This window comes from Alligator mississippiensis, chromosome 14 (genome assembly GCF_030867095.1).
Source record: "Alligator mississippiensis isolate rAllMis1 chromosome 14, rAllMis1, whole genome shotgun sequence".
NCBI lineage: Eukaryota > Metazoa > Chordata > Crocodylia > Alligatoridae > Alligator > Alligator mississippiensis.
This window is the reverse complement of record NC_081837.1, coordinates 44,583,118-44,595,624: the sequence shown is the minus strand read 5'-3', so window position 1 is coordinate 44,595,624 and position 12,507 is coordinate 44,583,118. Positions and strand designations below refer to the sequence as shown.

Here is a 12,507-nt window from a genome sequence, read left to right as displayed (position 1 = left end):
TCCTTCCCTCGGTTTTATTAAGTGCAATTAATGATCATGTATTCTATTCATTGTAGTTCATCTTTCTGTATTTCCTTCTGTTAATTCGTTCTCCATTCTTGTACAAGTTCTTTTCTGGTTCATGAATTACATTCGTTCTTTCCCACACTTTTATTAATTAATTATCAACTAATTATTTTATTAATTCTTAATTATTTTGCTTCCATTAATAATTTTTATCGATTCTCTAGGAATTGCTTCCCTGTAAGGACTGCACGCGCCTCGTCCGCCTGGGGCTCGAGCCGCAGGCAAAGCACGTGCCGCGGTGGGCGGGGTCCCCGCGCTTCCCCGCCCCGGAAGTGACGTCGCCAATCCCGGTCGCTCTCTCCTCCCTCGACGGCCGCAAACAAAAGGGGTTTTCAGCGCCGCGGCGGACCCGCCCCCTTTCCCGGCGCCGCGCGCTGATTGGCTGTCGACCCTCCGGCCCTTCGGATTGGTCGTGGGCGCGGGCGGCGATTGGCGGCGGCGCTGTCCGTCCGCGCGCGGGGGCGGGCCCGCGCCGGCGGCAGCTGGATGGGGCGCGGCGGCGACGGCGGCGGGTGCGGAGCGGAGCCGAGCCGGGCGCGAGGTGAGTCGGGGCCGTGCCGTGTAAACGCCTTCGGGGGTGATCCGGAGCGAGCCGGCGCTCTGCCGTGTAAACGCCCCTGGAGTGGGTGATCCGGAGCCGACCCGGAGCGAGGCGGCGCTTCACTGCGGGGGGCGGGCTGAGGGGGCGCCGTGTAAACCCCCGCGGGGGCGGGGTGCGATCTGGCGCTGCGCCGTGTAAACGCGCCCCGAGAGGGGCGGTGATCCGGAGTCAATTCGGAGTGAGGCGGCGCTCGCCTCGTTTACACGACGCCGGCGCTTAAACCCGAGCCGCTGCTTCGCCACCCGCCTAGTCGCGCAGCGCTTCCTCGTCCCCGGCCTCAACTTACCTCGCTGCTGCCCGAGCCCATTGCGCCTTCCGCCGCCGGCCCCGGCTCCATCGTCCCACCCAAATCCAACCGGAGAAGATGAGAAGCCCTGTGCAGCCGAGGCGCGCGCGCCAGGGCGCTGTGAAGTACGCGTCTCGCTGGCCAACAAGAGTTGCAGACTGTTGTGGGAGCAGTCCGGTCGGTGCAGAGGAGGTGTTTTGTTCCGAGTCTCGATGGGGGGGCGGGGGTGAGGGGGACCCACACCTGTCCTCATTTTCCACCTGGGTCCGCTTGTGGTTTGGAAACGGTGTCTCGTATTCGTGCCAGGCGGGCGGGAGGTTTGGCAAAGCTGCATCCTGCCTGTGCAAAAGCATGTTCCCGTGGGCGCGGCGCGGCGCTTCGCTCGGGGCGGGCTGCGCGCGCTCCTGCGAACATCGGCCGCTTCTCGGCGACGGGACGGGAACGTGAATCTGGTCCGGAGCTAGACAGACGCGCTGTCGAGTGGCGTTTGTAGCGTTTGAAAGGACAGGAAGTCTCTGGTTGTCGGAGAAAAAACGCCCGCTTCTGTTGTGTGCGCAGAAACACGCGCTGTTTGAGCCAAGTCCTTCGAGGGCATCTTAACCCTCTTCCATCTGAGCGGCCCTCCGCTGCCGGTCTGTTCAACGGACGTGTGCGCGAGGTGCCCTTCTGATCCGTCGCTCCCTTCATGTCACGCCCGAGGTCGTCTACACGATTTATATTTTCATGTTAAATTCTAGGAGATGGAGTTAGAGAAAAGTCCCTTCATGTCATGCCCTGGGTCAAATACACAATATATATTTGCATGTTAAATTCTAGGAGATGGACTTAAAGAAAAGTCCCTTCACGTCACGCTCAGGGTCCCTTCATGTCACGCCCGAGGTCGTCTACATGATATATATTTTCATGTTAAATTCTAGGAGATGGACTTAAAGAAAAGTCCCTTCATGTCACGCTCGGGGTCCCTTCATGTCACGCCTGGGGTCCCATCATGTCACGCTCGGGGTCCCCTACACGATATATATTTTCATGTTAAATTCTAGGAGATGGACTTAAAGAAAAGTCTCTTCATGTCTTGCTCAGGGTCCCTTCATGTCACGCCCGAGGTCGCCTACACGATATATATTTTCATGTTAAATTCTAGGAGATGGACTTAAAGAAAAGTCTCTTCATGTCATGCTCGGGGTCCCTTCATGTCACGCCCGGGGTCGTCTACACGATATATATTTTCATGTTAAATTCTAGGAGATGGACTTAAAGAAAAGTCCCTTCATGTCATGCTCGGGGTCTCTTCATGTCACGCCCGGGGTCGTCTACACGATATATATTTTCATGTTAAATTCTAGGAGATGGAGTTAAATAAAAGTATTGACCAGCTCTGAAGAGAACATACCAACGGAAAAGTCGCTTTCCAGTAAACCGGTGTTTCTGCTGAATAAAGCTAGACGCACATCCACCCTAGCACGGCTCGAAGGAAGTTTACCTTTGCGCAGGCAATAAGCAGTTGTGTTTGTTTAAACCCCGAACTCTTGCTTCTTGCCCTAAAATGGTAGCGGACCTCAGACTGGGAAAATGTTTATTCCATCAGACTAAATACTGCGTGCGCCCCAGGTTGGCTGATTGCGCGGGGTGCGAGCTGATGAAAGGCCCGGTTGTTCCTGGAGAACTTGTGAACGATGTGAACGCTCGTCCCTGTTGAGGAATTTGGAAGTAGCAGATCAGGCCTCCTCCATTCACATGTCAGCAAACTTGGCACAGTGGGGAGGTGTGTGTATTGTGGGCGAGAACTAAATGAAGAACGGCGTAAAGCAGTTTTCCACTAAAGAATAATGGGGGAGGTGAGTATGCAACTTTACAACACAGATGGTGCGCAGATCAGCCCAGGGTAGCTGTAGGTGGCAGAACATCACTTGTGCCCTCGGCAGTGTCAGCTGGCATCGGAAGGAATCGGATTTGGATAGAGAAGGGCTGCATCCGTTTCATTGCCTTGTGCCCATTTTACAGATGCCCGGTGCTCTTGGGACACCGAAATGTGTCAAGCTGTTTTCCAGCTTTTTCCCTTTCCCTACCAGTATCCCTAAAGCTAACGGCCCTAAAAGTAGGGGATCCTCTTCTAACAGCTGTGGGTCTAACAGCGTCTGCCAGGTGTCCTGTGAGAAGCAGCTACTAAGAGTCTGAAACCAGAGCAGTACAAGCACTGCTTTTCCAAAATACTGCCTTAATTACAGCATCTATCTAAGGCAATTTGATTTAGCAATCTGGAGTGACTTCTGCCCGTAGTACAGTTAAAGCTTGCTGCTGTTGGCCTGCATTATATATTTGAGGATCCAGTATCTCAGAAACCGAAGCCTCATGATCTTGAAAATATAAACCCTGTAAACGTGTACTGGCTTACTCTTGTTCTATTGGTTTCTATAAATAGTTTCACTGGAGTGCTATAAAATGACTCTAACTTCATCTCTTTTGGGCAGGGACTCATTTCTTCAACACTGTAAAAGATTGTCAGTTTATGAGGTTTTTGGGTATGTTTCTGTCACAGTTTATCACTTAGGATGGTAAAGGTCCACCCCCGTCCGTGCTCCAGTTTAAAACACTGCACAGCAAAACGGGGACTGTGGCTCCCTGCATGAATTCACTCTGAACTGGCTTTTCATATGGACTAAATTCAGCTTGTGAGGAGTGATACCAAGCAGAGCTAGTCACTCTCCTGGCTTTGCAGAGAATGGGCCAATTGTGAACTAATAGGGAAGTATAGCAGTAACTTTCCACGAGTTCTTGGCAGAATCAGTGCTGGTTTTCAATTTAAATCAGTCTGAAATTGTGCTAAGCATGCTAGGGTTAATGCAGTTAGATATGGCATTTTTTGGACCATTAGAAAATGTACAGGAGGGTCTGTGAGCTTTCTTCACTAATAACCAAAATATACCTTACTTTAACAGCTTCATTCCACTAACACATCATCATGCTCCGAGGTGTGTTAAAAAAGTGTTGGTTTTCTCTTATCCGTACTGATTCAGTCTTAACCTTTGTAGATGTAGCCTGACCCACTGTTGAAATTAATTCATGCACTTTCTGGGCAGACATTCAGGATGCCCAGATTGCAGATCTGTCCAGGGTAATCATACCACTCATCAACTTAAAAGTGCCTTCTCAGGCATGGTAGCTTATAAAAGCTGGAACCAAAGCCATGCCTCTCCTTTCCCGCATCCAATACAATTAATTTTGTATAGAAAGGTAAATGGATACGTGGCTGATCCGACTTGTCTTCTGCCTTTGGGAATTGCAGCACGTCTTGTGAATGATACCTTTCTTTCCACTCCACAGAGCTAGCCAGCTATTTCGAGAAGCGGGTCCAGACGTAAGGGTAGTTGCCACTAGACATCTTTCCTTCAATCGCTGCTGAGAATGCAGCGCTTCCTTGAAATGCAGATCTCGCCCAGTCCGTAAAGGTCCGACCGAGTCTCCTACATTGCAAAAGCAGTGGCAATGTCAAGTGCAGCAGTGAGGTGAAAGTGGGCACAACATGCTCTGTGGGTTTATAGGCAAAACCAAAGACTGGGAATGTGGATTTCTGGGTTGTCGTGCTGATTGTGTCACTCTTGGCGAGACCTTGAATCACGTGCTTCATGCCTAAAATGAACCACCTGTACTTAGGAACGGTGTCACAGTGGCATCTTGAGGCTCTGTATGGAAAGTTTCCTGGGCTCCTTCTCTACGAGTGTGGGAAATAGCAACACAGCAACAAGTATCAAACAATTTTAAAAAAGCAGAGAAGTTCAAAGAGTAACTTATGTGGAAGCTGACAGCATTAGCTAACCAGTGATTTTTCTCCCTTTATTGGGCAATTAAAAAAAATGAATAACAGAAACCTAAAAACTGACTTTTTCCATCAAAGAAATTTTTCTTGCTTTATCTTATTTGTAATGGTTCGACACCATCAGTTTGAATCCAGGTGGAAGCTTGTCAGGAAGTCATTCTCTAATGTCCAGTATCAATGCTGTGCGGGTGCACACGGTGTCGGGGGGTGTTGCTTTTTGAGCAGACGGACATAAATTGAGCGAAGGCAAGTCTTAAGTTAAAATGCGGGGCACTTAAAATAGTTAACTACAGCACCCTTAAAGCAGAGTAGAAGCATATTTGCATTTAAGAGCAGGCTGAATCAAATTTGTAGTCAGATCCTCAGGTTGGAGAGCATTCTTCTAACACAGATGTTTTAAGTGGTTAAAATACTAGTGAAAAGCAAACACAGGAGGTGGGAGCATAGCAAAAGCATGTGTGTGAATATTTAAGCAAATATTTATGAAAATATTTTACAGGTCTCATAGTAACAAAGATAGAGCAACTTCACAATCATTGGTCGAATGAATGGGTTGGGTTTTATTTTTCTGGTGACTCAGATTTTTAGGTAGTAACCTGCACCTCTTCTTAAAATGCTGCAATGTGCACACTACTTGCACGTGATCACTGCAAATCCCTGCTGCCAAACTCAGTCTGATACTTGTAACTTGAACTCTGTTAAGCCCATGTTTAAGTACCGTCTTCTCTTGTTTTGAGAATTGTTCTTCCCCCTTTGGGGCAAGTCTCAGTTTCTACGAAACTCTCTTCCCTTAACACGTTAGCATTGGTGACTGCATTCCAGAAACCGTGGATGTGGTGTATCTGCTGCCTCGGAAAGCTTTCTTCCAAAGAATGAGCCCTTGCCGCAGAGATCAGTGTCCAAAACCCATCTTCGCAGTTAAAGCATCTTTGAAACGTGATGAATATCTGCGCCCTCGGTGCTTCAGCTCTGGAAAGGAAACCCAAAGTAGAAAGGATTTTTGTCTGTGAACAATAGTTGGAGCGCCCTCCGCATTTTGCTTCTCAGGGGGACGTTTTCATGTGAAAAACGTTTTGCTTGAGTGTCTTGGTTTTTATGGCTGAAAGAGCAGTCTGCTCAGCACTGCAGGTGTAGCATATGGGATGTAGCCTTTTTCAGCTTTGAAAGTGCGTGCGTCGGTACACATATTCATGAAGAACCTGGAAGCTGATAATCCTGGGGAATTCACAATTCTTGTGAATGAAACAGGAGCTGGGATTCATTTTCCAGATACTTATTTGGCAGTTTTGGGACTCTTGTAGGAGTGGTGGGTTTTATTAAAGCAACAGGTCACGCCCTTCCTTTTAATCTTTTGGACCTGAATTTCAGTGTGTCAAAAGGAGATACGTTAAGCCAGGGCTGCCGGTTGCTGTGGATTTGTTTTGCCCAGGACCGGCGCTCAGCACCAGGTCGGAATTGCCCAGTATTTGCAGCTCAAAGCGGGTAGCAATGTGTCAGAACCGGTAGGAGCAAACTTAAATTTGGTGCATTTCACGTGGCTTCTTGGAGCGCTGCCCGTCTGCTCCAATCTACTGTTGTCTGGTCTTGTTGGAAATCCCAAAGCCAGACACTTGTGGGTTTACCAAAGTGTTTATTAAGCAGTGACGCCTTCTACCCTCCGACAGTGAATTCGTTGATCTGCTGTACTGAACACTCATACCAGCAGATGTTTCGTGGCTGGTGATGCTATGTTGACATGCCCACAATGCCATGAACCGCCATAACTATACTTTCATCTCAGAAGAATCCCAAGTCGTGCTGGCGGTAAGTCCGTCCAGAAAACCACATAGGAAGCTGAGCTTCTCTCCAAAGCACTGCTGTTCAATGCTACAGCTTGAACTTTGGTGAAGCAGAGATCTCGCTGCATAGCCTGCCAATTGACGCAAGGGCGAAGAGGTAAATTGCTGCACTGGCATACGGGGTCTGGGAGATGTTTAAGTATCTTGCTTTTTTGGGTGAGCAGGGCAGCGTGCTGGTCCCAGTGACAGGGCAGCTGCTTCTGGGTAAGCGAGATGGATCATGCCTTTATTTGCCTAGCCCACCAAATGGCGTCGTTATGCTAATTACTTGCAAGTAGCCGTCACTTTGAACCAGCTGGAAGTAAATAGGATTGTTTTGCCGAGGACATTTGTTTAAACAAAGGTGAACATTAATTCTCAGCTGCAGTGGTTCTCCACCTTCTTCCTCCCACGTCCCTCCTCACCTGTGCGTACGTGGTCCTGCAGCTTACTGCCTGTGACCCCCGGCCCACCTGCTGCAGCGCAGTCTCCCTCCCTGGGAGTTCACTTGCTGCCAACGCCTAGTTTGGCTTGGCCCACCGAGATGGCCCGGCTGCGTCCTGTTCTGGAGGTGGTGCATAAAGTGACCCAGCTCAGTGGCATCCAGTACCGCCGGAGGGTTCAGAGCATGGGCCACCCCAGCCACTCGTGAAGCCCATGCCCGCTAGTTGAGAACCACTCTGTTGAGCCAGCCCATCTTTTGCGAGTGTGTTGGAGCCCCGTATCATATCCCGGAGTCTGTGCACCCTCCAGCTACAAAGCAAACGTGTGCAAGCGTTACAAATAGTAGAAGGTCTGTATGAATTGGACTTAATGAATAGAAAAGTTGCATTTACCTACTGTTGGCTTGCAAGGAAGGGCTTGTAGAAGAATACGCCCCAGCCTTGGGAGTTTTCACTATCTTTTGATGAAGCATATCTTTCGTTTTGCACCACGCAGTACAGGATGTCTTGAAATCTGCGAAGGGGTTAGTGTTGCTCTCAGCTAAAATCCACTCTAATATATGTAATAGTACCCTAGTGATTGGTGGCCATGAGAGAAAAGAAACTAGAGTACTGCGTGCTTGTGTTTTGTGGCATCAGCCCTGTGGATTGACTTAAAGCTGTGGCCTAGAAGACGACATTAGACATTGCTCAGTCCGCCCAACGTAGCATTGCAATGTTAGTTATAAATGTGGTGTTTATTCTGCAGTAGGTGGATGACTTGCATAGTACTGCATAGGTACTGTTCTCGAGCAGCTGTTTGAAACTTGAAGTTGCGTGCCTGAATTATGGGTCCATGATTAAGTCCTCAGTGGGACGTTTGCAGCTGCAGGGTCCACATGTGTAATCGTCAGTACTACGGGTTTTAAAAATCCACATTTATCCCTTCTGCTAACTTTGGCTGTTGCTTGGGGAGTACCGTACTGCTGTGTTAGCACTTACCCAGATGGTGTGGGCAGAAAGTGTGTGTGCCCTCACGACCCCTGGGAAAAAAGTGAAAAATCAATCTTCTGTAACGGGTTATGGAGAGCATAAAGAAAATGCTTGTTGGGTTTTTTTTTCCCTCTCTTTGTTTAATGCTGCAGCTCATAACGGGAAAGCTAGAAATTCTGAAGCTTCCAAGTTAAAAGCATGGTGTGCATTTCTGTGTCATAGCAAACTGCTATTAGCTTTTATTATTTTTTCCAGAGCAGTATCTGGTGTCCAGACCCTCTTCTGATTATTTCTCTTTTTCAGGTGATCAGGATGAATCTGGAAAAACTCAGCAAACCAGAACTACTAACTCTATTCAGCATCCTTGAAGGGGAACTCGAAGCAAGAGATCTTGTCATCGAAGCCTTAAAGGTATGTTGCAAGTGCTAGAACAGCCCCAGCTGCTACCAGTGCTTTGTGGGATCTACCAAGAGGCTGTATCCCAGTGCCGAGTTTAGCAGCAATGATGCACTAGCCGTGTTGGGCAGTGACTGCTTCTTTACGTGCTGGAATGAATTAACAAAAGTTTGCTGAAAGAACAAGCAGTTCAATATTTCTAGTGCAGAGAGCATCACAAAAGTCAGTATGTCTGGCAGCCTAGCTTTACTGAGGAGGGGAAAAGGAGATCTGTCAAGCTTTTTACCTAAGTGGTGTGCATTTTGTGAGATGCGGATACAAGAAGCATGTCAGGTCTTAGAACTGAATGCGCAGGACGCTGTTGCATCGGGTTTATTTGCTTAATATGATCTTTGTCTGAATAGCAGAGATTCTCTCTTTGTTCCAGCATTGCAGCTGCAGTTACCCGAGCCCCTCGGGTCCTGTTCTCCCCGAGCGGAGTGCGTGCAGAGATACGGGGTTCAAAGAGCTGTTCTTGCTTCTGGAACCGATTCCTCCTTTTTTGCTAAAGAGCCAACGTGTTGTTAAGGGTGTGCTTTAAAATACATGAGTCTGCTGAGGCATCTGCGCAGAAGAGAACAAACGGCAGAGTGGGGGTGTGGGAATAAGGGAACGGGAATGCTTGTGGGAGAAACTTTGAAGATGTTTTGTAGGCGTTGACCCGCTTGCAGCTTGTGTGCAGTGCCTAGAGCTCGGCACGGCTGGGATGGGCCGGAGGGTGTGCTCTGACTGCGAGGCGGGGAAGCGGAGGGGGTGGAGAGGAATTTTACAGTTCTGGGGTGTCGTTTGGGGAGTCTGCAGCTTTGCTCTTTCATGTAAGCTGCCTGGGTAGGGCAGCATAGAGCCTAATGAATTAATGAATAGGTGAATCCTGTCCCAGGCTGGGCTAAAATTCTCGTTACAGTTGCTCTGTGCTCTGTTATACCAGCGTTGCTAGCTGTAGATTGTAACCACATCTTGCACATGAAGGCGGGCTGAAAAGTGCTCAAACAGCAAACCACATCACGGGGTTATTGTACAACGCTTTCGTCTTTGCCTGTTTGGAGCATAATGCCCACGTTGAGGGTAGTTCTCTGTTTAGTGCTGGGCATGTTTAGTAGCCGTTTCATTTCTGCAAAACGGTTTTGCATTTGATGTTGATGACTGGTTCTGTGATACGCTGTACTGGAAAATGAGAAGCGTGCCCTGTCTCTCCCCCTCTTCTTCCCAGGCTGCCATTTATGCTGCTTCCCTGTTCCTCCGCTAGCTTTTATTTTACCTTATGGTCTTCTGTGATATGGCCTCGCATTTTTATTGCGTGCACTTCAAAGGCATTGATCACGGTTCTGTCAAGGTGCCATAGTCAAAGGCCCGTGTATGTCTGCCTCCAAGGTGATTCTCCTGCTTTGCATATCATGTCAGGAGAGTTGCAGAGGAGGGCAGTGGGAGTCTAGGGGCCTAGCACGGACTCTGCTTCTTTACAGGAAAATGAAGTAGGTCGGTATATAAATGCTATATTTAGCAACTTGAAAGAATTGCCTTCAATTCCTACTATTTGAGCCATTTTAAACAACCAAAGCCAAGAATCGGAGCCAGTAAATTGTAGCCTTGACTGCTCTTTGAAGATTACCAGTGTGCTTTAGAGAGAGAACCTGTTCTTGCCATGCATTATGCTGCTTTCTGGTTCTGTTGTTAACAGATGTTTAAGTAGCTATTGCTTGTGTTTCCGTAAAAGATTACCTTTGCACCAGTCTGATTTTTAGTTACTGCAAGCAGCTTTTGTCAACAGCAAAACTCTCTCCTACTGAGGTGAACACCCAGTGAAGCCCTAGCAATAATTAGGAAAGCGTTGTGGTAGGAGACTACCAGGTGCTGTTGTATTTAGTCTGCTTGTGTTGTGTTTAGGTAAAATTATTGAGCCAGATCTTGCCCATAATGATACTCTCTGTAAGTGCCAGACCAGTGTCCTTCCAACAGTTAGATGGATTTTGTCTCTGTTGTCTTTCCTTCCTTTATTTTCCTTCCGAGTTTTGCTGGTGTTGATCTCTGGGGTAGTTTTTGTGCCAGTTTTCATCTATTGTGACCTTGCTGTCTACGTGTGAAGAAATCTCCATCTAGTGCCTCTTCTCAGATTTAATATTTCACAGTCATCTGCCACCTCAGGGAGTCACAAAGCACGGGGAATTTCCTTAGGCTTCCAGCGTGTAAGAGCCCTAAGGCTGCAGGCACTGGGGAGGGGTGAACATGAAGGAAAGAGAGGAGAGTAATTGTGCAGGGCAGCATGCTTTGAGAAGGGCAGAGCTCAGACTCCGCTCTGCCATCTCCCAAGGAAATGCACGTGGCAAGCAGTTACATGGGGTGAAAAGATAAAGTTGCCTAGTGCAAAGGGGCTGGACCTGATGATCTTGTGAGGTCCCTTCCAGCCCCTGACAGTCTGTGACTCTAGAAACACGGGTAGGGTGAAATCTTGTGGCTCTGGTGTCCCAAGAGTGAACGTTGGCTCTTCGTCTTCGAGGTGTGGAGGGCAAAGCCTCTGTAATCAGATGACAGCCTCGGGAACATGCACCATCCCTTCGGTCTCTCCACAAATGCAGGATTGCATTAGCGCCTGTTGCTAAACTTGAACTCTTTGCCCACGTGGTTTTGGATCCATGTCTTGGGTGGGGGTGAGAGCTGGGTTCCTCCTTGGCTCCTCCTAGTGAACCAAGGGGACTGGATGAAGAAAACCCAGCTCGGGGGAGATGGGCCTGAACCAGGAATATTTCTGCAAAGTGCAGGCAGTGGTCAAATAAACCCGGTTCTTCCATTCGGAGACACCTGGGAGGAGGAGACATAGCACCACAAGCTCAGAGGCCTCGGCCCAGCAAACTAGAAGGAAAATGCCTCCAGACGAAGAAGGAATCAGAAGGCCCGGCCCACAGTATTGAGACGCACGTGGCAGATTTGAGCTCCGTTTCCCCACTCGGCTCCAAAAGGAGCAGAGGGAAGGAAGCCAGGCCCGGAAGGATTTAATCCCAGAGCCTGCTGTTTCACAGGACCACCCAGGGGACGCGCACTGCACTCTGCAAGCTGGCCCCGCTCAGTCCTGGGCTGGGGGAGGCCAAGGGGCCGGGGCAGGCCTGCCCGCAAGAGCCAAAGCGGGGCATGTCCTATGCCAGTCCTGAGAGCAGCCTTGGGCTCACCCTGTAGCAGCCCAGTAGCTTGAGTCTTCCCCTGGGATGGACGGCGGCCTGGGTTTGAGGCTCGCCTGGTTTGGTCCCAAGTGATCCTGCTTCAGTCCAGCAAATTGTGGCCAAAAGGAATCTGTTATCAATGCTTAAAATACACAACCCCCGTTATTCATGACATATTTAGAGAGAGAGCTTTGTTTCTCTTCCCTTCCAAAAATCAGACTTCTCCATGCCATGGAAATGACATTTTGTTTGCGTTCATGTCATGAAAAAGGAAGCAGCTTTCTGGCCCGTTGTGCTTCAAGGCTGCAATCAGTTTGTGGTAGAGAAGAACCTGGCTAATTTGCACTAATGATTGGGGCCCTTTTAAGAGCTCATTCTTGCACGTAAAAAAACGATAAAGCAAATAATAAGTCTTAGCACCACAAGCTGTCTGTGTTGTCACTTGACTTCCCCAGCCCAGTTTGCGACTCGGAGCCAAACAATATCGATATTGTGTAGAGATGAAAGCTCGCTAATGCAGAATCTCCTCGCAGCATCTACTAAATCTTTCCCAGATGGGGTAAGACTACGCTGTTTTGTGCTCGGCTGTAGTAGGATCCTGCCCGCTCTTTGAATGAGAAATGTTATAGAACTTTTTCTATCTGGAAAAAAGCTTGCTTTCACTGACTTTAAAAAAAAAAAATTCACTGCTCACTAATAAATCTTGAGAGAAAGTGCCCTGCAGGCCAGTAACTGGGTGAGATCTGAGCTATGAATAAGATTATAGAGCTATTTTTCCCCTCCAGGTTGTCGTCTGAATGGTTTTTTGTGCCTGTGAAACAGAATTCAAAACTGAAGCTTTCTTCTTTGTGCCCTCAGCCAAGTCCTTTGAAGTAGGGATCGACCCAGTGCAGTTTGTAGGTTGAGCCCAGCCAGCGAGGC

General features: G+C 48.5%; 1 protein-coding gene across 2 annotated transcripts in view; it reads left to right on the top strand.

Moving 5' to 3' along the window:
- Window positions 1-12,507, top strand: part of CTTNBP2NL (CTTNBP2 N-terminal like) — a 95,570-nt gene that overhangs the window by 67,240 nt on the left and 15,823 nt on the right. The window contains exons 1-2 of one of the 2 annotated variants that reach the window (XM_014601122.3): window positions 506-607; window positions 8,303-8,410. In XM_014601122.3, coding sequence (XP_014456608.1) covers window positions 8,312-8,410 — 99 coding nt within the window. In that variant the 5' untranslated portion in view covers window positions 506-607; window positions 8,303-8,311. Of the gene's footprint in view, window positions 1-505; window positions 608-8,302; window positions 8,411-12,507 lie in introns of those variants that run through there. The other variant, XM_019496948.2, reaches the window with a different exon arrangement.